Source organism: Trachemys scripta, chromosome 4, assembly GCF_013100865.1.
Source record: "Trachemys scripta elegans isolate TJP31775 chromosome 4, CAS_Tse_1.0, whole genome shotgun sequence".
Classification (NCBI taxonomy): domain Eukaryota; kingdom Metazoa; phylum Chordata; order Testudines; family Emydidae; genus Trachemys; species Trachemys scripta.
In genome coordinates, this window is record NC_048301.1 from 41,809,824 (window position 1) to 41,837,164 (window position 27,341).

The 27,341-nt window shown below is 48.1% G+C and overlaps 1 protein-coding gene across 6 annotated transcripts in view; it reads right to left on the reverse strand.

The window, feature by feature from the left end:
- TTLL5 (tubulin tyrosine ligase like 5) overlaps positions 1-27,341 on the reverse strand; it is a 207,518-nt gene that overhangs the window by 19,970 nt on the left and 160,207 nt on the right. For 5 of the 6 annotated variants that reach the window (XM_034768482.1, XM_034768480.1, XM_034768478.1 and 2 more), the window contains 3 exons: positions 25,377-25,575; positions 15,536-15,756; positions 2,608-2,693 (listed from right to left, as the gene is read on the reverse strand). In XM_034768482.1, the coding sequence (XP_034624373.1) occupies positions 2,608-2,693; positions 15,536-15,756; positions 25,377-25,575 (506 nt within the window). The remainder of the gene's footprint in view (positions 1-2,607; positions 2,694-15,535; positions 15,757-25,376; positions 25,576-27,341) is intronic. The other variant, XM_034768481.1, reaches the window with a different exon arrangement.

Below are 27,341 nucleotides of genomic sequence, written 5' to 3' on the forward strand. Positions count from 1 at the left end.
GGGGGGCCTAAAGTTGAACTGGGCAAAGTATCTTCCCCTCACATTTCCAAGAACAACAATCACTTCTCTCCAGTTATTCTGCTCACTGAAATAGCACACACTACTCTTGGAGCTGTAACACCTTTCTTCCGGGGCAAGGAGAAGGCTTTAAGTGGCTTACCCAGCAAGTCATGCTTCCATTAGCCCTCCCTCAAGCTCTGTTGCTCGAGCTTATCCAACAGGCTCTGGCCTAAATTCTTCATTTCAGATTCAGAGAGGCAGGTTTGCCCTGGGTCAGCTAGCCACATCCTGCAGGAAAGGACTAAGATTTCTACCTCATGTGTTCACTTCAACTTGAACACTCCCAGTACGAATGGTTACATCCCTCCCTTAAAGGGAATCTCACAATTACCAAGGGATCCATACTATCTAGCTTACATTTCCTACAGTTCTAGACTGTTGCTGTCTATTGTCCCTCTACTGACAATTCCCCTCACACGTGCTCTGCATTAATTCCGGGAAGATGCTCACAGAAATAGGAAGGGGTTGCTGCCCGCAGTTACAGTAGACACGAACAGGATCAACAGAAGGAGATACTTTCAGCAGTGGCCAGAGGGGAGTTGGAGAATACATTGCAGGTAGAGGGTTTGCTTCCTGCAAGGCTGAAGACTGTAGGGTAGCAATGGCGGGAGCTCTGGAGGGAGCAACCAAGAGAAGAACAGTGCTCAACGGACTGCCATGTTCATTCAGGATCGCATAAATCAGTTTGGTCAGATCATAGGAACTGAGTTTTCTTTTTCCCTAGGGGTGCTCTACTCCTACTTTGCCCCAAGACCCTGCCCTCACTCCACCCTCCCCTGAGGCCCCACCCTCACCCCGCCTCTTCCTGCCCCCACTCCGCCCCTCCCTCAAGGCTCCACCCTCACTCCTCCTCTTTCTGCCCCTGCTCCGCCCCTCCCAAGGCCCCGCCCTCGCTCTGCCTCTTCCCACCCTTGCTCCAACCCTCCCCTGAGGCCCTGCTTGCCCACCGCTCGCTGCTTTCCACCCCCCGCAAGTGCCTCCCTCAGCCGCTTCAACAGCTGATGGGTGGCAGCTGCCCGAACAGCTGTGGCTAGTGGGTGCTAAGTACCCACTATTTTTTTCCCTTGTGTCAGATTCTGAGGACTGGGCTTTTAATCTGTAGTCCTATATATATCACGGCCCCAATACTCTGCAGCAAACGGGTCTTGAATTGTGCAAACTAGAACAGGGGTTCTCAAACTGGGGGTCAGGACCCCTCAGGGGGTCGCGAGGTTATTACATGGGGTCGCAAGCTGTCAGCCTCCACCCCAAACCCTGCTTTGCATCCAGCATTTATAATGGTGTTAAATATATTTAGAAGTGTCTTTAATTTATAAGGGGCGGTCGCACTCAGAGGCTTGCTATGTGAAAGGGGTCACCAGTACAAAAGTTTGAGAACTACTGAACTAGAAATTCTGCAGCAACTACATATACATTAAAATAGAGAAACTGTGTTATTTATTTTCATGTTGAATCCCATTTTACAGTGTCCCCACCCACATTATCAGGTCTGAGAGGGCTGCAGATTTTTCTGTTAACTGTTGTAAAAACTGCTGGTAGTAAAGCTGGAGGTTTTGGCAGGTGGTAAAGCGTGGGAGGCAGTTTGGAATTGTACAAGAATTGCATTAGCTGGATGTTTTTGCTAAAGGATCAGCAATGAAATTGTTAATGTTAATATTGGAAATGTCATCCTTAAATTTCAGAGCTAACCCCCCACTAGAGATGAATGGGGCAGGTCACTTCTTTTTGAGCTATTGTTTCAGGCTGTGCAGACTCAGGCAGAAATCACTGCATCAGAGACACTCAGGTCATGTTCTCATGGTTTTCTCAGCAACCATAAGGGCTAAAAATATAATTTTTTAAAAATTAAAGCTCAGATTCTGGAGCTCAATTCTGCTGCAAATTCCATGGCTGCAGCATCACAGAATACACAGGGCCTTGGCAATAACATCACATACAGTTTTGGTTCATCTAAACCAACAACATATCTGTTCTGCAGACACTTTTGAAGCAATGGAAAAAGATCAGGTTCTTGTTCCCTAGACACCAGTCCCAGAGGAACCTCTTTGAATTAAGCAGTCATGAACCAGAGAAGTAAGAAAATTAGAGAAGGCAAATCCATAGGACATACCTAGAGTAACCATTTCTGGACAGAGAGGCTTTATTGCAAGACAGAAAAATAAAAGTAAAAAATGCCCTGGCCTTTTAAAGGCCAAACAGAAACAGCAGACTGTCCCCTTTGCCAAAGCTAAAAGCAAAGGTGGCTCATTTTAGCCAAGCTCTCCTTTCAACCATATTTCTAGCGATCCTTCATCTCCAACTCTCCTTGCCAGACTCAGCCCCAGCTCCCCCTCGGTAAGTCCTTCTTACGGTGTCCCAGGAGGAATTAATTCCACCCTCAGATGGCCCCAGGGCTGCTACTTGCAAACCATTGCACTCAGAGTAAGAAACTGTGTCTTTTTCTCTAGCCAAAGGGTTGGCCCCTTCCCTGCCAACTCCTGGAGATCAATACAGTCCATCATTCCATTCCTTTACCCTTCTCTCTTAGTCTGTGGGACCTGCACTCACCTGTGGATTTTGTGCCTGGCTCACAGGATGCTGCACTGCTAAGGCTGTTCTGGAATCCATTCAGCTGCCCTTCTGTAGAAGTTACCCTGGCAGATAAAAGCACTGGATTAGAACGAGATCAGCATGGAAAGGCCAGGCCAGCGAGAGACACTAAGTCATATAGGCCACTGGGGCTCAGAGATGGGAGCCACAAAACACTACCTGAACGTGGAACGAAATGGGCAGTGCAAGCAAGAAGCTCAAAAAAGGTAGAAGGGAGATAAGTGAGCCCACAGGCACCTGCAAGAGCCACTCCGTCTATATGCCTCAAACAGCTGTTTGTCCTGAGTGCCCCTGTGCCTGGCTCTGAGAGAAGTAGATGGAAAGTGAAGGAAAAAGCATTTGGTTCTGAGCTGCCAAGTCACAAAACACACTTAATATTATCATGGGTCCATACTATTCAGTGCTCTGAAGCAGAAAAGAAAAAAACAGTTACTCACCTTTTTGTAATTGTTGCTCTTCGAGATGTGTTGTTCACGTCCATTCCAATCAGGTGTGTGCGCGCCACGTGCATAGTCGTCGGAAACTTTTCCCTTAGCAGCTCCCGTCGGGTTGGCTAGGGAGCCCCCTGGAGTGGCGCCTTCATGGTGCTCAATATATGACTCTGCCGATCTGACTCCCCCTTCAGTTCCTTCTTGCCGCCTACTCCGACAGAGGGGAAGGAGGTAGGGTATTGGAATGGACATGAACACCACATCTCAAAGAACAACACTTACAAGAAGGAGAGTAACCATTTTTTCTTCTTTGAGTGTTTGTTCACATTGATTCCAATCAGGTGACTCCCAAGCTCTCCCCTGGAAGTGGGGTTGGAGTTAAGGAACCACTGATTGGAGAACTGCCCTGCCAAAAGCTGTGTCCTCTCTGGCATGCTGTGTGATGGCATAGTGGGTAGTAAACATGTGCATGGATGACCAGGTCGCCATTCTGCAGATCTCCTGGATGAGCACCTGGGCCAGGAAAGCTGTGGATGAGGCTTGAGCCCACGTCAAATGCGCTGTAATAGGTGGAGCTGGAACCTTGGCGAAGTCGTAGCAAGTACGGATGCAGTCCATGATCCATGACAAAATGTGCTGTGAGGAGACTGGAAGCCATTTTATCCTATTGTCACTGCTATGAACAGTTGATTCGATTTCCTGAAAGGTTTCGTGCGCTCAATGTAGAATGCTAGCGCTCTCCGGATGTCTAGCGAATGAAGTCTCTGCTCCCGCGAATTGACATGCGGCTTGGGATAGAAGACTGGTAGAAAAATGTCTTGTCCAATATGGAATTGAAATACTACCTTGGGCAAGAAGGCTGGGTGAGGCCTGAGCTGCACCTTGTCCTTATGGAAGGCCATGGGGGGTGGAGGTCAGTTCCTTTAACTCGGACACCCTCCTGGCTGAAGTGATGGCAACCAGGAACGCTACCTTCCACGAGAGATACAGAAGGGAGCATGTAGCCAGTGGTTCAAACAGGGCTCCCATTAGTCTGGAGAGAACCAGATTGAGATCAAGTGGGTATAGGTGGTCGAGAATGTGGGTATAGTATTTCCAAACTCTTTAGGAAACAGCCCACCATGGAGTTGGCGAATACAGAGCGCCCCGACTTTCCCGGGTGAAACACTGAGATGGCTGCAAGGTGTACCCTGATGGATGATCCTGCCAACCTTTGCTGTTTCAGATGTAGTAGGTATTCCAGGATGAGTGGTATAGATGTCTGAAGCGGAGATGTGTGACGCTGCTCACACCAGCACAAGAAGCTTTTCCACTTAGCTAGATAAGTGGCCCTAGTGGTAGGTTTCCTGCTACCAAGCAACACCTCCTTCACCGAATCTGAGCATTGGAGATCCGTTGGGTTTAACTATGAAGCTTCCAAGCCATGAGATGAAGGGATTGGAGGTCTGGGTGAAGGAGGCGACCTTGGTCTTGTGTAATCAGATCTGGGTAAAGTGGTAGTGCTATCGGGGTGTCCACCGACATCTCCAGAAGCATGGAGGACCAATGTTGTCGTGGCCATGTCAGGGCCAGCATGATCACATCTGCTCTGTCTCTGCGGATCTTGAGCAGCACCTTGTGAACGAGTGGGACTGGTGGGAAGGCGTACATGAGGTGGTCCCCCCAAGGAGGCAGGAATGCGTCCGAGATGGAGCCCGGACTGTGTTTCTAGAAGGAGCAGAATGTTGGACACTTCCTGTTGCTCCTGGTGGTGAATAGGTCCACCTGGGGAAAACCCCACCTTTGGAAGATGGAATGTGAGACGTCCAGGCAGACTGACCACTCGTGGTTGAGAAACAACCTGTTGAGACAGTCTGCAATCTCGTTCTGCAGGCCTGGGAGATCATTTACCTGGAGGTGTCCTGAGTGGGCTATACAGAAATCCCAAAGCTGGAGAGCTTCATGACAGAAAGGGGAGGAGTGGGCTCTGCCCTCTTTGTTTATGTAAAACATGGCGGTGGTATTGTAGGTCAACACCCTCATGCACTGACCTTGAAGTCTGTCCTTGAAGGTCTGGAAGGCTAGTCTCACCGCTCTGAGCGCCTTTATATTGATGTGGAGCAGGATCTTGGACTGCAACCACCTGCCCTGCATCTGTAGATCTCCAAGGTCATGGATGGCTGAGGAGCGCTGAACCGAGTCTAGCAGCACTGCCCCAATAAATTCTATTCTTTGGGTTGGTGACAGTGTTGACTTGTCCATGTCGAGGAGGAAACCCAGTCTCTGGAAGGTATTTGTGACTAACCGGACTTGGGACTCCACCTGCTCCCTGGAACCCGCCCTCAGCAGCCAATCGTCGAGGTAGGGATACACCTGTACCTGCCTCTTTTGGAGAAAGGTCACAACCATCGACATGCACTTGGTGAACACTCAGGGGGCCGTCGATAAACTGAATAGGAGCACTGTGAACTGGTAGTGCTTGTGATTGACCACAAACGTCAGGAAACGTCTGTGGGCCGGATGAATGGCTATGTGGAAATACGCATCTTTCATGTTGAGGGTGGCGTACCAGTCCCCCGGATCCAGGGAAGGAATGATCGAACTCAGGGAGACCATGCGGAACTTCAACTTTACCATAAACTGGTTGAGTCCTCGCAGGTCTAAGATGGGTCTGAGACCCCCCCTTTGTTTTGGGGATTAGGAAGTAATGGGTGTAGAACCCTTGCCCCATAGCTCCTGAGGAACCTCCTCCACTGCCCCTAAGGCGAGAAGCGATTGCACCTCCTGTACAAGGAGTTGCTCATGAGAAGGGTCCCTGAAGAGGGATGGGGAAGGGGGCTGGGAGGGTGGGGAAGAGCAGAATTGGAGAGAATATCCCACCTCTACCGTGCGAAGGACCCAACAGTCCGATGTTGTAAGGGACTATGTATGGTAGAAGTGGAATACAGTTCAGAAAGCCGGGAGAAGGCTCCGGTATGAAGTCTGGCATGCTGTCCTCAGGTGTCCCCTCAAAACCCTTGTTTGGATCCCGACTCTGGCTTAGTCAGGCCCTGGCCCTGGATTGATGACTGGTTAGACGGCCTTCGCCTATTGTTCCTGCCCTTACAGCGGTAGGGGTCCTGACTTGGGTGGGGTTGATATTGCCTCTGCTGCTGCTGGGGTTGAGGTTTGAAAGGTTTTCTCTGGGTAGCAGACGTATGCATCCCCAGAGACTTCATTGTTGCTCTTGAATCTTTGAGGCTATGGAGTCTCGAGTCTGTCTGGTCTGAAAACAGCTCTGTGCCGTCAAAGGGAAGGTCCTGCAGGGTCTGTTAGACCTTTGGGGGAAGACCTGAAGCCTGGAGCCAGGAGGTTCTCCTCATGACCACCCCTGAAGAGATGGTTCGTGCAGCCGAGTCGGCCGCGTCAAGGGAGGCCTGAAGGGACATCCTAGCCTCCTCCTTCCCCTCCTCAACCAACACTGAGAACTCCACTCTTGACTCCGCAAGGAGCATCTCTTTGTATTTGGACATAGCGTCCCAAGAGTTAAAGTTATACCTCCTGAGGATAGCCTGCTGGTTGGCTATCCTCAGCTGAAGGCCCCCAGCAGCATACACTTTCCTACCAAAGAGGTCTATACGTTTGGCCTCCTTAGCCTTGGGGGCTGGTGCCTGTTGCCCTGGCGCTCTTTTTCATTTACCGCTGAGACCACCAAGGAGCATGGGTGTGGGTGAGAGAATAAAAACTCGTATCCCTTGTAGGGGACAAAGTATTTTCTCTCCACACCCCTGGAGATGGGCGGAATGGAGGCTGGAGACTGCCACAGGGTCTTGTTGTTATTCTGAATTGTTTTAATTATTGGCAGTGCCACTCTGGAAGGACTCTCTGGAGCGAGGATGTCTCCCATTGTGTCCTCTGATTTGGTTGCCTCCTCTGCCTGTATTACGGACTATGTGGTGGAGTAGGTCCTCGTGAGCCCTGTGGTCAATGGTTGGAGGACCTGAGGCTGACGCTCCTGCCACCGCCTCATCAGGCGAGGATCATGATGAGGCAATCGGGGTTACAGGGTCCTCATGGCCCTCAGCTGTCCTGGTTGTTCCTGGGCTGTGCTAGGTTCCCCTGTTGTTCCAGCCCAATCGGGGTGTCCTGGGCTACAGGTGGCATTGGACCCGCATCCCCCGACTGCTCTGCAGTTTGAGGGGGCAGTCTGGTGAGGGCCCACTTCCGTTGCCCGAGGGACAGGTCTATTCCTCGGTGAGTGGGAGGGGTGATGTCCTGAGGCCATAGACCTGGAAGCCCTTGAAGGGGTACCCTGGGCCTGGTGGTAAGCTCAGGGGGTCCAGAAGGGCCATTGTGCGGGGGATAGCCACTGCAGCTGCCATGCTGTTTTGACTTATCTCCAGAGCTTCCCAGACCTATGCCTACTGCGCCTTGAATAAAACGATTTGGACTTGGAGTCCGAGGAACCCGAGGGCGACGACCAAGGTGGTGCTGACGACCCCTGTGCCGGTGGCCGGTGCTGTGAAGAAGAGGTTGGGGATCGGTGTCACAACGACATGTCAAGGATGGGAACTGGCTGTCCCTCGAATGAGACTGGTGCCGCACCCCGGTGCCGTGGGATGGTGCCAATCCTCTGAGGGGTCCTAGATCAGCACTGACCCCTCAATGTCGAAGATGTAGATCTCCTCTCCCCTGGTGCCATGCAAACTTGTACCGTGGGTGGTGCCGGGGAGTGGTGTTGTGGGGATGCGGATCAGGAACGGTGCTGGGAACGGTGCCGGTCTGGGGACAAGGAGCAGCACATCATCGCAGGCTTGTCTCTAGATGGTACCAATCTAGGTGGTGCCAGAGGCTTCTCTCTGATGGTTGAGGCACCATAATTTCAATGAGGTCCTTAGCAGCCTCAAAAAGTGTCCGGGGTGCAGAGTGGCTCCAACACCTCCACCAGGCACTGCCCCGCAGAAAAGCCACTAAGTGCCAGACTCAACGGTGCCTGCTGCTTGGTGGCTGAGTCTTTCCTTTGGAGCAGCAGAGCATCCCCTGATGATCTCGCAGCCCCCTGAGGAGAGCGCCCTCTGTCTGTCTTCTTATGCCTCTTGTGTGGCCCCAGAGATGTGGAGCGGTGCCGGGGATTTCTGGTTCCGAGGGTCTCTCTCGCCAGAGTCCTTCATTGGCACCAAGTTGCAGACCGATGCCGGGGCACTCTGCACCGACGAACTTGGGCCTGGGGCTGGGCGGTCTGGTGCTGCAGGATAGAGTGCGGCTTCCATCAATAGTTGTTTTAAACAGAAGTCCCGCTCCTTCTTGGTTCTAGGTTTGAAATCCTTACAAATCTTAGAGTGCTCTGACTGATACGCCTCCTCTAAGCACCTAAGGCACGAGTCATGGGGATCACTATTGGGCATAGGCTTCCAGCAAACACCGCAAGTTTTAAACCCCTGGGCTTGCAGCATGCCTTGCAGCCCAAGGTGGGGTGATGGGATACAAATGATCCCAGTTACCAATCACTACTACTACCTATACTAACAACACTAACCACTAAAACTACAAAGAACTAGGCACTAGGCTAAGGGAGCACTTGCAAGCAAGTGAACGCAGTTCTAACACTGCCACGAATGGTAAGAAGGAACTGAAGGGGGGTTGGGTCGGCAGGATCATATATTGAGCGCCATGAAGGCGCCACCCCATGGGGCTTCAGAGCCGACCCGACGGGAGCTGCTAAGGGAAAAGTTTCTGACAACCGTGCACACGGCGTGGACACACCTAATTGGAATCGACGTGAACAAGCACTTGAAGAAGAACATCTTTGTTAAGCCATTTAGTAGGACACTACTGCACACAGGGAGGGAGGTTGCAGAGAGGACTGTGTTCAAAGCTAAGCTCAGGATCTCACACGCTGACCCCAGCTGGAGAAGCACACAGAGTCACTGAGCTGTAAGCTGAGAGCCACACACAAGAAGAATCCAATCCTTCCTCACTTCATAAAGCAGATGCCTCTGCAGGCTCATCTGCAGTTAGTACAAAAGTTTGGGGCACAAAGAGAATAAATCCTCCTTGGGCTTTGTGCAGTTCAACTGTGCTTCCTTTATCAGGGGAGTATCACTCTCATAGTGAGGTTAGCACTTTCTCCTGCTTGAAAATGGATTAACTCACTGAGGACTCTAGGTCAAACTAGATGATCATAATCATCCATTCTGGCCTTAAAATCTATGAATCTATTCCCTTCTCATTGCTCCTCCCTCTCTCCCTGATCCCTCCTGACTCCCTCTCCTGGCTCTCTGGCTCTATCCTTTCTGACTACTTCATGGCCTTCCTGACTTTCTATTCTGGTCAGTCCAGACTCCCCTGCTCAGTACTCCTGTGCCTTTCACAATTCTTCCTCCTCCTCCCCTGACTCCCCTCTGTTGCACAAGTTCAGAATAACTCTCAGCTCTCCTCAGTGATAAGAATAGTAGTCTCCAATCCCCATGTGATGTGCTGATGACTAACAGACTCAGGCACATGTGAGCAACTTCTGAACTGTTGACTGACACCTTTTGCCTTCAGATTTCAGTCAGCAAGTTGCCAGAAAGGTGCTCCTGACAGCTGTATGGCCAGGCAAGGGCACCTGTATTTTTCTCAGCTGGGTTGCATGGAGTAAATTGGGATCCTGGGGAGAGGGGTCTGATACGACATTTGCATGGAACAACCTTTGCCTTAGCTCAGTCATAGTCTGAAATGCTATTGTCAAATGACATGCTGGATTCCATGTTTATTGTTTTTCATGGACAGTTCTGGATCCACTGTGCTCATGGTTTCTTACTGCCAATGCAGCAAACTTCAGCCAGGACCTGAAAGTCCAGCTGCGCTCTTTCTGCCTCTTACATAAAGATTCAGCACTCGGAATTTAGCTGCCGATTCTGTCAGTGCTGCATGAGTCAGAGTCGAATCCAGCTCACTCATTGTAGGTGTGTGAAGTCTGCAGGACTAACAGATAAAAACATGTTGTGTCAGTAAAGTCAGCAGGTGTGACACTAAGACACGTGGAGAGCCGAGGGCAGGAGGATCATGCTTCTATCCATAACTGCATTTAAACAGAACACTCTCTCTCTCTCTGGTGGCATCCCACACACCTGCCCACCATCTTCTTTTTCTACATACTCTTTCTCTCTGTAAACTCATCTACTCCTGTAGTTTCAAATATCACCTCTATGCAGATGATTCTAAGATCTACATCTTTGCCCCAATCCCTTGCCATCTATTTATTCTCACATCTCAAATTATCTCATATCCTCTTAGAAGTCCCACTGCCAGTTCATACTTCCCAAACTGAACTGATTATCTTTCCTTCCAATTCCTCTCTTCTCCACTCCTGGGTTGCCTGACAACTTCTCTGTCTTTCCCATTTTCCAGGCTTCAGTGTCTGTCAACTTTGGTTCTTCTCCCCAACAGTCCATCTCTCACTAAGTTGTGTTATTTCTTCCTGTTTAATGTCTCCCAAACTGTCCTTTCTCCATTCTCACCTTTGCATACATTTTCATCAGTGCCTTGATTTTCTCTTAGCCTGATGATTGCCTTGGAATGGGAGCTCACATCCTTCACTTTGACATAACACCACTTTCTTCTAAGCTGTCTGGCACAGACTGCAGATTTGGAGGGAGCTGCTCTTCTACAGGTTACGGGGGATCTAAATGTTGACCCTCTTTACTGTTACTACTTATTCCTGGGAAACTAATGGGGTAAGGGGAACAGAATTGATCCCAGCAAATTCACATAATACAAGAACTGAGGTTCGACCAGAGGACAGCACCAGATGTGAAGAGCCAGTGCCAGTAGGGCTTGTTCCTCTTTGTTGTTCTTGGATTGGGTGTCTCTGCATGTGTGTCTGTGTGTATGATGTGAGGCTGGCCAGGGGCTAAGAGCTGCAGGCCTAGTGGGCCCAGCTGTGTCAGTATGTTAAATCAAGGCACTTCTCTCAGATGCACTGCTACAGCTGCCAAAAAATGTCTAAGGGTCAAGCTGCCTGATTAACCCAGGCACTCAGGAGCTAAAACAACAAGCATGCCTCTGTGCAGCAGTAGCAGAAAGTGAAAGGGGTCCCAATAACAGCCGCATGCATCCTCTGTTGCTGTCTATCCTCTCCACGGTGGGCACTCTGCTTTTGTGTGAGATACACCCAGCACACTTTAGACACTTCATGTCTGCCAAGGAATAAACAAACATGGGAAGGATAGGGTTCAAACCAGAACTAAAGCGATTTGCAGAGCTCTCTCTGCAGCCACCTCCTCTGTTTTCTGCATATATGCCAGGGTTGGCCAGTCCCTGCTAAGGCAGCTGGCTATAGCCAATATCAGATTGCAGTCAGGACTCCAACCAATTCTGAGGTGGATTTGCAGAAGCCTGAAGAAAAGCATCATCTCCTCCCTGCTCCTGTGTTGATTATGATAGTGCAGAACTCTTGGACCTTTCGCAGATAATGCTGGTGCCACACAAAGTATGTAAAAGAATAATAGTGCAGAAGGATTCTTTTTGGGAATGGGAATTTGACATCAACTTCATTCCCTCTGAGCCACAGTACTACTGGTTACAGGGAACAATCAGTCAGAGCAGGTGCCTGAATGGGAATATTGGGAAATAGCATTAACACAAAAGCTCAATACAAGAGACTGTGCTACACTGATCAACGTCACCATCAGGTTCTGTCAGTCAACAGCTGGCCAAAGACCGGCCCACGAGTTTCCCTAGGCTCTATGAATGCTGGTGCCATGAATTGTACGGTTTCTTTTCTCCACTTGGCGCTTTCTCTCCCTTGTCTGCAGTGTTCTTTTCTTCGAATGATGGTTCTGCTCACCAGCTTTTCAAGGCCTTGTTTTACCTCGTGCTGTCACAGTTCTGGTTTTAAAAAGCAGTTCTCTGAATAGCAACTGTTAAAAATAGCATCGTAGCATTTCATATTTATTGTATCTCAGTCACTCCAAAACAAATGTTCTGAGATTAAAAGTGGAAAAATGTTTTTTTCTATCTACCAACCATGCCAACTCACTTCAGGCTCTGAAAGTCAAGCAGATTTATTTCTGCTTTGCACATCATCATCTGTAATGAAGGTTCTGCAGACCAAATGCTGCCCTCAGTGACATCTGCTTGACCCCACTGTTTATAGATGCTACTTCAATGACAGTGTGATCTCATTGTCTCCAAATTCTGCCCTTGGTAACACCTGGATGACCCCAACAAAGGATATAATTTTGGCCTGCAGAACCATCATTACTGATGATAGCGCACAGGGTGGAAAGAACCCAGCTTGACTCCTGGAATCCAGGATGAGTTTGTGGTGCTAGCAGTTAGAAAAGCTATCTTTTTATTTGTAATCTGAGCACATTTAATCTGGAAATTATTGAGAGACAAACATGGAACCCATGAGACCATTTTATGGAGTCACATTTCTAACAAAGCTACACTTTAAACTTCCTTTCATTGCTATGGTCTTTTCCCATACCTTAATGTAGGCCCCAGTTTTCTGCTCCATTACCTTAGTAAGGAGTCTGCTTTAGACACAATCCACAACAAGGACACCCTTCCTCTTTCCCAAACTGGGAGACTGAGAAAACAAAAGGGAACAGAAATAGAAAAGACAAGCCTTGCTTGTCTGATTGTTCCATTACTTTTTTCTTTTGTGTCCTGAGTTACTAAATGAATCAGTAATGTTCATCTTTAGAATCTCTATCTTGTTTGTAGCTGAGGTTTCCCGCTCTCATGCTTCTCCTGCTCTTCTGGACACCATATGTGCAGGCTGAGTGAGATGATAATATTTGCAAAAAAGAGATGGTTCAGGGAGACAAAATTGTCTACACAGCCTGGAGGAAATTCTAAAAACAGCTTTGAAAAGAAAATGTGATTATATTAAGCTACAAACAGCAGAGACAGAGAATAAAATGGTCTTAGAGAAATTAGAAAAATGAATCACAGAATCATTAGAATGATTAAAATGAGACTTTCCCTCAATTAATGAAAGTCAGTATGTTCCATTAAAAGAAATAGGCAGGGCTGAGATCTCTTGGGAGGAAGGAGGCCTGGAAAGTAGCCAAGACAGAGTTAAGGGAGATGGTGGACAGCAAATTAGGGATGTGCTGGAAATCCCATATGGCAGCCAAAAAGCAAATGATACACTGTGTTTTATGTAAAGAGGCACAGTATCATGTCATTGACTAGGGATGTGATAGTTCTACTTTCGGATATAGCCACTTTTGGAATATTACAAATCCACCTCAACACAAGCGTAACATTGACAAATAGGAGAGGGTCCAATAAGTAAAATGAGATAACTGACACCTTGGTGAGTAGGAATACTATGTGAGGAGAGGTTAAAGAAACCTCAGTAAGGATAACTATAACTAGGAACCTTGAAGATGTGGAGGAGAGGATTCAAAGGATGTCAAGCACTGTATTTAGGAGGGAGAGGGTTGTTCTGGAAGGAGTATCTGTGAGCAGCAGGATGAAACAAACCAAAGGAGAAATTCGGGCTGCACATCAGGAGAAATTTCCTAGCAATAAGGTTGATTAGACTCTTGTATTGTCTCCCAGGCGAAGTGACAGAATTCCTGCTACTGGAGTTATTTAAAAACAGGCTGAACATAGCATCAGAGAATGCTCTGTACAGAAGAGCTGGAGAATGGAGAGAATGGACTGAAGCATGGAAGACATCTTTTTCATCTCTAATCTCTGTGATTCTTTGAGGAAAAATTTCCTCCATTCACCCTGCTTCTTTCCATGTAAGTGAAAAAATATTATTGTGAGATCACGTGAATGGCAAGAATGGGTTTGGAGCCTTGTCCTGGAGTCCGAAAGGCAACTCAGAAAGTATTTCCGGAGTGGCTCCTTGCAAGCCTTCGATACTTGGATTACATTTCAGAAATTTTGCAGGAATCTTCTGCTTCCCCCCCACCTTCTGTGCATTTTTGGTGCTGAGCTTTTTCCGGTTTTCCCACACTCCTGCCTGTCACAGAGCAGAAACCACAAAAATGCAGCAAAGTAAAATCTGTCCAAGAAGCTGCAATTCCATCTCACAAGGATAAACATTCTCTCTGCCAACAAGTGAGCACAGCACACCGGCATCTTCAAATACACATCTCTGCTGCCCAGCAAAGGAACCCACTGACACAGTCTGTCACCTGTACTAACATGAGCCACACCAGCACAAAGAGAATCAGATGGTGAATTCACCAGCACAGACCTGCCAGACCTCATGATCACAGCCGCCCTCACTGAGTCAACCAATCCTGCTAATGTCTTGTTTTCTTTTTAAATAGTTTTGGGGGATGAATTTTATCTCAACATAGGCATTGTGCAGGCAGGAAATATACCAGCTTCTCCAGCACCTCTGCCCATGTTCCTCCAAAACACCTTGCTACTCCAGTCCTGCTCCCTCAGCCCCCCAACCACAGCATTGCCAATGCACCTCTATTCTGCATCTGAGCACTTCCTCAGGGGGGCTTTTGGAAAAAGGACTATTTTTTATTAAAGCTTCTCTCTTAAATAGGGAAGGGGATGGGAGGAGTCAGAGAATCTGGCAGGAATCAAACAGAACTGAGGGGAGGTGATTATAAATGTGATTTTCCCCAAATCAGTGTTTTAGAGATTAAAACAAGCCCAAAGATGGGTAAGGAAAAGGGTTGGAGAGACTTCAATATGAGGACACATTGTAAAGATGGGGATTTTTCAGTCTACAGAGAAGAAGAATGAAAGGGGGCATAATACAGAGAGATATAACAATGAATTGTACAGATAAAATTACCCTCTCATAACACAGGAACCAGGGGATGCTCAAGGAAATTAAAAGGCAACAAACTTGAAACTGATAAAAGGATTTTTTTTTGTTTTTTACACAGCACATAACTAACCTGTGGAACTCACTGCCACAGGATAGGTCTGAGGCCAAAAGCTTAGTAGGGTTCAAATAGCATTGGACATTTATATGGGAAATGACAAATATACATAGAGCATACATGGGGATACAAACCCTCATACTTTGAGACAAACCAACCACTAGCTGATGGGGTTAGGAAGAAACTTCTCCTATAGGCAGGTGAGCCCATTATGGATAGTTCTGGGGTATGAATTTAGTGCACGATCTAAAGACAACAGAGGGTCCAGTGCAGGCAGGAAATGTACCAGCTTCTCCAGCACAGCTCTGCCCATGCACTTCCAACAAAACTTGATACTGCAGTCTTGCTCCCCCAAGAAGCACCTGCCACTCACCATTGTCAGAGACAGGATAGAGGCCTAGGTAGCCCACTTCTCTGATCCTGTATGGCAATTCCTATGTCCCCATATTTGTATGAAGCTATGGCCCTGCTTACACTCTGAGGTAAAGCTCCATTTTAGGGTACAACTACTCCAGTGTATCAAGGCCAGACTCTTCCAAGGTCTCAATTCAGGAAGAAAGCCCCAAAGGATCTGTATCAAAGACAATTGCTGGCAATGTGTTCCTCACAGATTTCTTTGGCAGGGGAAAAACTTACTTGGAAATCCTCTGGGCTGCCACTTTTCTGACCACTGCCTGCCTATGGTTGGCTGGAGGCTTGGGGACCAGGTGAGAGGATGTACTCTGGGATGGCATCACTTTGTGCGAACTAGTTGCCTTCTGGATGCTGGAAGTGGCACTTGATGTCTTGCGGGCACCAGAATCAGCTGGCATGGATATATTGGTGGAGCTGGGTGGCGGGTGGTTGGCAAAGAGAGCCTGGTAGAAAACAAGATACAGGGATTGGTTATTTTCCCTTTGCAACTCCACTGGGAGAACCCATGTGGTGAGGAGCCTTGCCTGGGAAGAGAGAGCCCCAACCTGGTGAAGGGGACCACCCGACTAGAAGGCTCCCGGACAGTCTCAGAGATAGATACAAACTGAGGGTGACTGACTCCATGAAGGAGTTTTATAGCAGAATTCTATAGCCTTGGAAAGTCAGGATTAGTTCTAGAAATGCCCACAAACCCTGCTACTGTGGCACAACACAGCAGGTGCTACAACACTGACTCCCATATCCAACCTCCTCCTAGTCTTTGAGCTAATAGGAAGCCCAAAATTACCCTCACAGAAGCAAGGGGCACTAAGAGGGCAACTAATAAAGAGGATTTCCCCCTGACTCAGGCTCTGGGGATGCTTTGGGGAGAGAGGAAAGTTCCCAGTCATGAAGGGAGAGATATGCTGAAGGTTTGGGAGATGGGGCAAAATAGCCTGTGCACTGCCAGGCACTGAAGAACAAGGACACAGGTGGCAGAGCAGGGGAACGGCTCTCTGCACCAGCTCAGCTGAGATTCAAAGCCGCACTCACTTCTCTTTAGGAAGTTGCAGCCTGCCTGGAACTCTGCCTTATCCTTCTTCCAAGCTGCTTAGTTAGATCCCCAGATCAGAGCAGTGAACTGTAGCCATGTGGCTTAGTGATGAAGAGTCAGTTATGAAAGATGAGGGGAAAGGGTGAGCACTAGCCAGTCTCCTGGGAAACGCTGGGGCTTCAGTGCACTTGGTTACATTTGTCCTGAGTTTCTTTCTCTGGTGAGGAACACACAGAGGCACAGTGAGTGGGCTCCAGGCTCCAGAGAAAGCCACAATCTGAGGGTTGGCAGAGTCCCAGCATGAAGACAGGAAAAGCCCCTCTCCCCCACAATTCTCTGGCAAATGGCAGGGCACTTGTGTGGGAGGGAGTTTCTGACAGGCAGAGCCTGGGGGAGAAAGGGGAATGTGAGAGCCAAACCAGGCCTTTTCCACTACAATTCACTGACAAGCTCTGCTGAGCTTTCTACTCCTCGTTAACCTCTCCATGTCCTGCAGCTCCATTTTGATCCTGGATTACTGAGCAGGCATAACTATAAATGACATGTCAGGAGAAAGGCAGTAAATACCACACTCTTGGCTTAGTCCAGTACAGCTGAGAGCCCATCATATTATCAGGGAAGGGATGGAGTCTCCCCACTCACCGTGCTTTCCTCCCTGACCCAGAGACCGCTCCTCACTGCATCTCATTTGATGCCATGCACAATAATTTTTTTTCAAAAGTGCTTTTCCCTTGTTACTAAAATCCTGACACCTAGAGTTTGCCAACTTCTTGCTCTGTACAGTCTATGTCACCTCCCCAAACATGATGAGGCAAGAAGGTCAGTCACCCAGGAGGAAGAATAAACAAGAATTCTTATAACACAGGCTGATCATCAGAGACAGGGCCGAGACCTGCCTAAGGGAAGGTCAGGGCTGTTTTGCTTGGGGACAACAGACTTCTGAAGGGCCTCTGTCTCCACACTGTGCTGAGATCCTGGCTGCCTTCCACCACAGCCAGGGTGTAGAGACTGAGGGTTGACACTGACCATGGCTTCTGGATCCAGCTACAAAGCATGCTGCCCTGCTGTGAACCTTATGGGGGCAGGGCGGGAAACCAGAAGAAGCTACTGTGCAAACAAACGGCAGCAGGGGAGGCCTGACAGAGAAAGGGATGGGAAGAGATTTCAGCACATACACACATGAAGGAGAGCCCTCATCATTCAGGATCCACAGAGTCCAGCTCTAGGGAGAACTGAAGCATAGAAGAAGCTCTGATATAAACAGCCCAGGAGCATCCAGTACCCAACAGTTATTACTTTATTAAGGGAAACATCCTGAAAAGGGCTCACAATGCTGGAGATTTGGACTGGCTGCTGAGGAGACTCATGCCCTCCCCTGTGGAAGGTTCCAAGGGGCACAAATCGGCATAATATTTAGCACAATACAGGACTTTGCATCTTTAAAACACTGCAAAAACATTAGCTAATTAATCCCCACAACACTCCTGGCAGACAGGCCTGAAGTATTAACCCCATTTTGTAGGTGGGCACTCTGGGCCATAGAGAGGGCAAGTGACCTGCCACAGATGGAGTCACCCTCAGAGCTAGAGTCAGAACTCAGGAGTTCCTGGGTCTCAGTCCTGTGCTCACACCAGTAGATCACACCTCTCCTCATTTTATACAGAAACAAAGTACAGACAGAATGATAGGTGCACAAAAAGAATGCTTTTTAATTAGAAAATGTCACAAGTACAATCTGCCAGTCACGGTGAGGCACATGGTAAGGTATCAGCAAGCAGAAACCAAGCTTCCTGTACCTACTCACAATTAAAGTGAGGAGGTACCAGAAGTTTTAACTAAAGCAGTTATGCTAATGATCTTCAAAAATAGAAATAAGAAGGATCCTGCCACTTACCCTCCCATATATCCAACATCTATCCCTAGCAAAGTAATGGAACAAATGCCGCAAATAAGATCAATAAATAATCACTAAACCTGAGAATGACAGAATCACAAGCAATAAGCAGAAATGAGGATTTATAAAGATTAGCTCATCAGACAAACATAATTGCCTTTTGGGACAGAATTACAAAATAAGTGTGTAAAATTTGGTGGGGTTTTAGATGTTCGTAAAGCATTTGCTACAGTTTTCTATTAAATTTATTCACAAACTTCAGTCAAATCAGCGTGGACATGGTAGAAAACTGGCTGAGTGACTAAACAAAAGAGCAAAAAGTAATGATAACTGGCAAAATACTGAGTTGTGGGAAGGGAAATCTAGTGTGGAACCAGGGTGGACAGTGTAAGGGCCAATCTGATGTAAGGACTTCATTAATGATCTAGAAAAGGAGAGCACATTAATAGAATTCACAAATTACAGTACAGTGGGTCCTACTTTGTAAACTATTCAGGAGACGGACTGTCTTGATATATGTTAAAATAAACTGACTGTATGCTTTCTCCTTCTACCCAACCCTTTGTACGAAGTTTGTTTTCTTAAACTGTGAGCTTTTTGGGACACAAACTGGGTTTTATTATATATTTGCAAAGCATTCAGCACATTGTGTGTGCTTCCATAAATAAATAAATAAATATAACAAGATTAGAAACATGGGGGCAGAACTTCAGGTGGTATAAATCAACATACTGTCACTGACTTCAGTGGAGTTATTTTATTTTACAGTAGAACCTCAGAGTTACAAACACCTTGGGAATGGAGGCTGTTCAGAGCTCTGAAATGTTTGTAATTCTGAACAAAACATTACGGCTGTTCTTTCAAAAGTTTACAACTAAATATTGACTTAATGCAGCTTTGAAACTTTACTATGCAGAAGAAAAATGCTGCTTTTAACCATCTTAATTTAAGTGAAACAAACACAAAACCAGTTTCTTTACCTTGTCAAAACTTTTTTTTAAAACTTTCCCCTTTTTTTAGTAGTTTATGTTTAACACAGTATTTGTACTGTACAGTATTTGCTTTTTTTTTTTTGTCTCTGCTGCCTGATTGCATACGTCCGGTTGCAAATGAGGTGGGTGGTTGACTGGTGATTTTGTAACTTTGGTGTTCGTAACTCTGAGGTTCTACTATACATAAACTAAAGATATGACCCCATAGGTAGCAAATAAAAATTTGATTCACCTTGGAAAACTGCAGTTAACACATTTGCAGAAAAATAATCCAAGTGAGAAAGCTGGGAAAAAGAAATGAATGAAGATGGAGGGGGGGGGGGGGGCTAATTATTCTTTAATGCAACACGGTAGCAAAAATGGTCAATGCAGGTTAGGCTGCTCTCAGAGAGGCCTTGCAACCCAGAGCAAGGAGGGGGGGAGTGCTAGTGCAGCCACATCTGCTTTGAATGCCCCACATTCCCAGTGAGACATTGACAAATTGGAGGACATCCAGAAAAGAATAAAAGAAATTAGTTATGGGGAAAGTTAAATCTCCTTAGCTTAGCGAAGCGCTGACTAACTTGGGACCATGCAACTTTCTGAAAGGTATAAAGGGAGAGAGGAATTATTTAGCAACTGGGGATGAACTGGACACAGTATTTATATCAGAAAACTATTTAAACTATTGATTGAAACTGTAACCAGGAGTGACCCCAATACTCATTATCATTTGTTGAATGTTTTATCTGACCCTTTTTGACACAAGGCTGCATTGATAGGGATCATTTCACTATATGACTGAACTAGGGTTGTTTTAATTTAGCATATTTCCCATTTCCCATATGCAATGTTTGGGATAAAGCTCTAGATCTAGTAGCTGCCCACACACATACAATAGATACAGGCTAAGCAGACAGAACAATCCTATATAGGGGAGGAGAAGCCTCCATGACAATTAGTGGCATCTCCCCAGTAGAGGGAACAATTAGAAAGTAAACACTGATTGTTTAATTTCCTAGGCAAGGGCACCTCTGGTAACAACATCCAGGCCAGATCATGTCACTCATCGCTCCCTCCAGTTCATACAAAATGCTGCTGCTGATAAACTTTCTTCCTTTCCTGTTGGTTTGATCATGTAACTCCTGTTCCTTGAACCACTCCAGTATCAGATTTAAGCTTCTTGTCATCACCTTCAAAGCTCTACATAACTGTGCCCATCCCTACTTATCCTTCCTTGTCAAGCTTCATGTTGGGTCTCTGTCCCCTTCACTCAGCCAGTGCTCCCAACCTCCTCCATCTGTCTGTCAGATTCTCACACAATCATCCTTGTGCCTTCTCCCGGGCAGCGCCCTCTGACTGGTACAATATCCCTGAGCTCCTCCAAAAAGGACCAATCTTTTCCAAATTTAAATGGTTCTTTAAGACTCATTTTTGCCATGTTGCCTATAGTGAATCAAGTTGACTTGTATATAAATTGCCTATATTGTTATTCCCCTTCCCCTAACTACTTCTCCTTAGATCGTGCGCTCCTCAGAGTTTGTACAGCACAGAGCATGCCTTCCCTTTGCACATATATGTATGGCTTTAAATATGCCACCCATGTCCTTCTATGCATACAGCTCACTTCCAGCACAGAGACCGGGCTCTTCCTTGCACCATGCACCATGGTGCTGCTGTTACTCACTTACACACTGCCTGTGGACAGACACATCCAAATCACACATCATATAGAGAAGGGGAAAATAGAAACTGCTTTCAGTAAGGCAAGGCACCTTTCAAGGACATGACATATCAGTGAGGTGACCACTGAAGTTGTGGCATGAGCTCCTAGGCTGCTGGGAAATGGCTGGGTTGCCTCACCAAGGCAATTCCCAAGCCATGACTGGAATTGCAACATCATATGGAAATACCCTCTTTGTGGCATGGAGATACACAGAATGCAGGGTCCAAAGCACTCACAGTAACAGATAGTGTGATGCTCCCTGCAAATGATAGGCCTTTTAAACTTGGGCTTCATTTTTCCTGCTGCTAACAGTATCAAGTTCTCAGCACTACTATAATTCTTTTCATTCACAGCTCACAGAGCAATTCACACAAGTGTGTCAGTATCAGATCGGAAACCAAGGCACAAAGCCATAGGCGCCAACTTTTATTTTTCCCCAGTGGTGTTCCACCCCTGCTCTACCCTGAAACCCCCCCACCACTCTGCCCCTTCCCCCAAGGCCCCACCCTCGCTCCGCCTCTTCCTGCCCCCACTCCACCCCCTCCCCGAGGCCCCCACCCACTTGCTGCTCTCCACCCTCCCCCAAATGCTTCCCGGAGCTGCCAAACAGCTGATTGGGGCGCTGCCAAACAGCTGTGGCTGGTGGGTCCTGAGCACCCACTCATTTTTTTCATGGGTGCTCCAGCCCTGGCGCACCCACAGAGTCAGCGCCTATGCACAAAGCAATGAAGTAACTTGCTTAGGGTCCCCAAGTGACCTGACAGAGCTAGGAATAGAAACAAGGTCTCCTGAGTCCCAGTCCAGTGTTCCATTGACAGGACCACAGAATCAAGGGTGCCAGGGAGCAGGAACTGGACAGTCTGGAAAATGAATAAAATTAGATTTAGTACAACTTCTCAACCCTGATTAAGGTTCTGAGGGAAGAACTCAGGATCCATTAGAAGAGGTGAACCCAAAGCCAGGGAACCTGGAGGCTGGTGTGCTGCACTTCCCTAAACCCAGAGGTCTGAGGTGAAGGTCTTATTCTGCTCTGTACCATTCCCCAGGGCTGTGCTGATGGAGTCTCCAAATTCTCCTGCCAGTCTTCTCTCCCCTCCCCCACATTACACACAGTGCGCTAAGTGCTCTGAGAAGCAGGAGCAACTCCCAGATGAATGCAGAATTTTTCTGGCTTTGTGCAATGAATTTTCTTGGATCAGAGCAACAAGAGTTGGTTGTGTCCAGGCTGCCCTCCCAGCACTGCGAGTGTATAGTACATAGGGAGCCCTCAGCAAGGTGAGGAAGGCTGTGAAAGACCCATTGATGCTACCCACTGACCTCCCACAACCCCAGGCACCCTGCCTGCGAGAACACATGGTTTCTGTGGGCCCTACCTCAGGATGCCAATAAACACTTCTCATTCCTAACCTCCAAGCCAGACTGCTTGAGAAAAGGAATAGAGGAAAACTCATCAGCATGAGATGCCACCTCAGAAAAGGGCTTTTTGTGAGTGCAGATTTAAGGTATGGCAAGGGAGGACAGAGGGAGAAAGCAAGTGGAAGGAAGTGAGGAATGGGGGAAGGAAGGAGACAAAGAGAGAGAGATGGAAGGAAAAGTTTTAAGCCAGAGGTTCCCAAACTGTGTTGTGCGCAGAGTGGGCTGGTCACCTGCTCCTGGCTCCTCCCCTTATGTCCAGCTGCTACAGTGATTAAATACTTTCCTGATGTGCTTTTGCCACACAAGCCATTGGTGTCATTGGCATAAGGATGTTTTATCATTGCAAGGGGTTGAGGCCCAGGCATTGTGAAATGGGAAAAAAGCAAGGAGGACCTGGGTGCATCAAGCAGGACGGGGGGGGGGAAGGGGGCAGACAAAAATGAGTGGAATGGGATGGGGCTTGGACAGTGGTGAGCAGGTAGGGGGGTAGGAGGCCTAGGTGACAATGAGTGGGAGATGGGTAAAGCCCAAGTGATAGTGAGCAGGTGGGTGGATGTCCAGGTGCAGTGAGTGGAGAGGAAGTGGGGAGGCACAGATAATGGTGAGTGAGAAGGGAAGGCAGGAGGCCACAGTGAAAATGAGCAGGATGGTGACCAGGCAGTGGTGCGTGGAAGGGAGTGAGGGATGGGGCTTGGGCCAAAGTGAGTGGGAGAAGGTAATGGGATTGGGGAGTTGTAAGGGTAGGTGCGGGGAGCCAAACCGTGGTGAGTGACAGGGACAGGGCAGGCAACAGTGAACAGGAGAGGGAGGTGGTGGTAGGGTAGGCGATGGTGAGTCTGTTGGGATGGGAAGGGGTGCTCTGGCAACTAAGCAGGAGAGGTCAGTGCAATTGTGCCTGGGGTGGGAGATCTGTCTGGCACCAGCCAAAGACAAATGGGAGGAGATGTATCCAAGAGACACTCTCTCTATTAAGACCTGGCTTCCAATATAAGGAAGTCTGAGGGTATGTCTACACTGCAATTAAAAACCTGCAGCTGGCCTGTGCCAGCTGACTCAGGCTTGCGGGGCTGCTTAATTGCACTGTAGATGTTTGGGTTCGAGCTGAAGCCCAGGCTCTAGGACCTGCAAGGTGGGAGAGTCCCAGAGCTCAGGCTGCAGCCTGAACCTCTATGCAGCAATTAAACAGCCCCTTAGCTTAGGAACGTCAGCCTTAGTCAGCTGGCATGGGCCAGATGTGGGTGTCTAATTGCAGTGTAGACATACCCTGAGAGTGTTAAGCAAATCTCTTTCTTCATTAATGGCAATTTCAGAGCTGCCTGAGCCCGTAGCATGGCAATGGCCTCGATACTGCAGCTCTGAACTGTTCGGCTCAACGGGGGCGGGAGGGAGGAGTGGAGGCTTAACAAAGAATCACTTTAACAGAAACTCCTGAGTAATGGCTCTGCCCTAGGCCAAAAATAACATCAGCTCAATGTCGGCAATTAGAAGAGGGCTCAGACAGGCCCCCATGGTCAGCTCCAGCCTCCTCACAGGCACAGCCCAGCTCGTCTTGCAGTGCTACCCTATGCTCGGCAGCAGCCACGGCTGCCCACCCAGAGCCCCTTGGACAGAGATGAAAGAAGAGCCTTCTGCTCCTGCTCAGAGGGGTAGCAAGCGGGGTGGGGGAGGGGAGAGGGGAGGAGGAGTTTGGGGAAGGAAAGAACACAGTACAGACAGAAGTTGCCTCCCCCTCTGATTTCCCTCCCAGAATGGTGGGAATTGAGCCTTAAGCTGTTTGTTAGAGACCTGCAGTAACTAGTAATTCATGCCCCTGATATGGGGGTGGGGTCCCCACATATTTAGTTCTTGCTTGTGTTTGAGGCCATCTCTGCCAGACTGCCCAGCAAATACCAATAGCTCCCCCAACCTGGGTCAAACAATCTATGCTGAGTGGAGGTTCATGCACATGAAGAACCCCACTGCTGTTCCAGACACCAATCAAAATGAAGGAAACCCTGCCCTCCATGACAAATGGGGTATCTGGTGCGTTATAAAACCCTGCAGGGTCTCCATCAAGGGTGTGGAGATGCTGCTCCAGACCAGCTGCCAAAACACTGCCATTCATTACATGGGAATCATACAGGACACAAGGATCTTGATCCCATTTCGTTTTCTTCCTGCCTTGACAGCACTGTGTCTCCCTCTGTCCCTTACAATGGTGTCAAGGGAATGACTCTGTGCCAAATGGCTGAGTGCCTAGCAAGTAAAGAAAACATTAGATGCACTGACTGATATTGATGGTGTTTAGCAGGCCCTGGGAGGTGTGGGAGAAGCTCACACCTGGGCTCAGGCTCTATACCTGTGTCTATTGTGTATCTAAGCGTCTTAGAATATTCCTGGCAGAGATGAACCTTACTCCCTCACAGGAAGGGTGGAGACTTCCCCAGGAATGAAGCAATCCAGGTAATGTTTGGTGGTCTTTGTGGTGAAGTCCTTTTCCTATCAGTCTTCATTGTTTGGTGCATGGGTACTGCACTGTGTGGGAGAGGACTTGGTCAAGCTGTAGCTGAAACAGAGACAACTGGTACCAACGTGACAGGGCCGAGACACATGCCAACACAGCTATGAGACTCTGGGAAATGGAGACACACAAATGTAACAATGACACCCGTGTAGGTGAACCACATGTGCCCTTGGTGGACACAAACACATGCCACCACAACTATGGGGTTTACAGACAAAGAATCTCTGGGCCCAGTGAGGCTGGGCTCTGACTCAGGCACTAGGTAGGATAGTGAGCAGCAGCACTCAGATAGACAATTAGAGAGGGATCCTGACCCAGCAGGGAGGCCAAGAGGGACAGCAGCATTAGGCTGCTATCAGAATCACTGAATATAAGTTCAGTCCTGTCCTCATAACCCACAAGTGGTGCTTCCTCGCCACAAAACCTTGTGCTATGTCCTGGGTGTGAAACTGTCCCATGCCGGCCCACAGGTGTAGAAACCGGCAGTGGTCACTCTCAGGCCGACTTTTGTCTCAGTTACCTGGTGCCGGGCTCGACTCTGCTCCAAGAGCTGTCGGGACTGAAGCTTCTGCTGCTGGAGTTGCTGCACGGCAAAATGGAGCTGATAGCTGCCAGCAGTTGGCTGATACTTGGGATGTGCCAGCTGGCTTCCTGTCACCTTGCTGTAGACACAGTTCTCTAATTCTCCTTCCCAGGCAAAGCTGTCATTCTTTAGAGCCCTGGGAAGAGAAGAGCCATCACACATGTTATCCATCTCCATTACCCTGCATGCGAGGCCAGGGGAGCTGTTGCCCACAGGGCATCACTGCTCCCCAAGGAGTCACTAGTAGCTTGACAGGCATGCAATTAGCAACAAGTGGGTGGCACTGGCAAGTAGAATACACGATACAAATGTTGCATGTCAGCTGTAGGCCTGGTAAGGAGGACCTGCCTCCAACAGGGAGAGTGTCTGGAAGTCTGGATTGGGCCTGTTACTATCCTTGTTACCAAGCCTAAGGTGAACAATTGTAGAGAAACAAGAGGGAAAATCCAAGAGTGACATTAGGACATGACCATGGCTGTCTAGCTAACACTGAGGGGAGACAGTCAGCCTTGCAGCACCCAAAGTCATGGATCCAGAGTTAAGTGGCCGAGCTAAGGATTATTGTAATGGGGGAACTACACTCTTTTCCACTAGGCCCATGGGTTTTGTGGAGAGCAGGTGACAGAGTGACAGGGTCACAAGATGTCCTGGAGAACCTGGGATAGCCGAGCAATCCAGATTCCCTGTGCTCACTGACCAGATGTCACATGGTCCACTGAGTCTGCCCAATAAAACCTTTAAGTCCCATTGCTTGAGCCACCTATGTCCACCTATGAGCTCATTCTTCTCCCCCATTGTGCCCCATGTCTAGATATTCCCTTTGGATCTCATGTGCAGTGAAGTACAGACTTTCCTTAAATTTCCTGTGCACACTGTAATTGACTGGGATACAGATGATGCTTGTATCTGCTGCATCCTACCACGAGTGCAGAGAAAGGGTAGTGTTTCTGGGTGTGGGAATGTCACCCCAGTTTCTTCACTTCATAGAGTTCCAAAAAACAAAACAAAACAAAAAACCCAAAGCCCCTCAATTAACCGTTGGAACAATTAAGCAATCGGCCAATTTACCAACAGTCATTTTTAAATCCAGATTGGATGCTTTCTAAAAGATCCACTCTAGGAATTATTTTGGAGACGTTCTATGGCCAGTATTATGTAGGAGGTCTGACCAGATGATCAGTCATCCCTTCTGGCCTTGGAATCTATGAATTTATAAACCACAGACTTCCCTGAACCTGGTACGGTCTCCCCTGCAATCCTGGCCACCAAACTGATCCAGAGTAACATCTTGAGGTTGATCTTAAAAAAGCCAAACTCAGTTACCCAGCCCCCAACACACACTTTCTGCTGTTGAACCACTAGGAGAGGGCAGGACACCGCAAGAGGTTCAAGTGGATCCATCCCCACACCCAACCTCTCAGCAGCAATGGAACAAAGCAGCCCTGCCTAGCAAGGGACATTGGTTGTCAGCATCTTCATCCTGCTTCCTGTGGGGCACCCACGCCACTCTGTCCTATCTCAGGCACTTTCCAGGCCCCTCCATTGTGCTGTCTGCAGGGGACCCCATACCACAGGCCACCCTTCATCATCATATAAAAAACTAATTAGAATCCTGTACAAATGATTTTGACCCCATCTCACTGAGTCTTAAATTGTCCTCTCTGCCTCTTTTCCAAGTGCTTGAGAGGAAGTGTGGTCTAATGAATACAGACCTGGGACTCAGAAAATCAGGATTCTAATCCTGGTTCTCCCATTGACTCAGTGGGTTACCTTGGGCAAGTCACTTCACCACTCTGTGCCTCGGTTTCCCATCCTGCCCTTTGTCTTTCTTTTCTAAACAGACTGTAACTCTTTGGGGGCAGGGACTGTCTCTCACTATGTGTTTGTACTGCACCTAACACA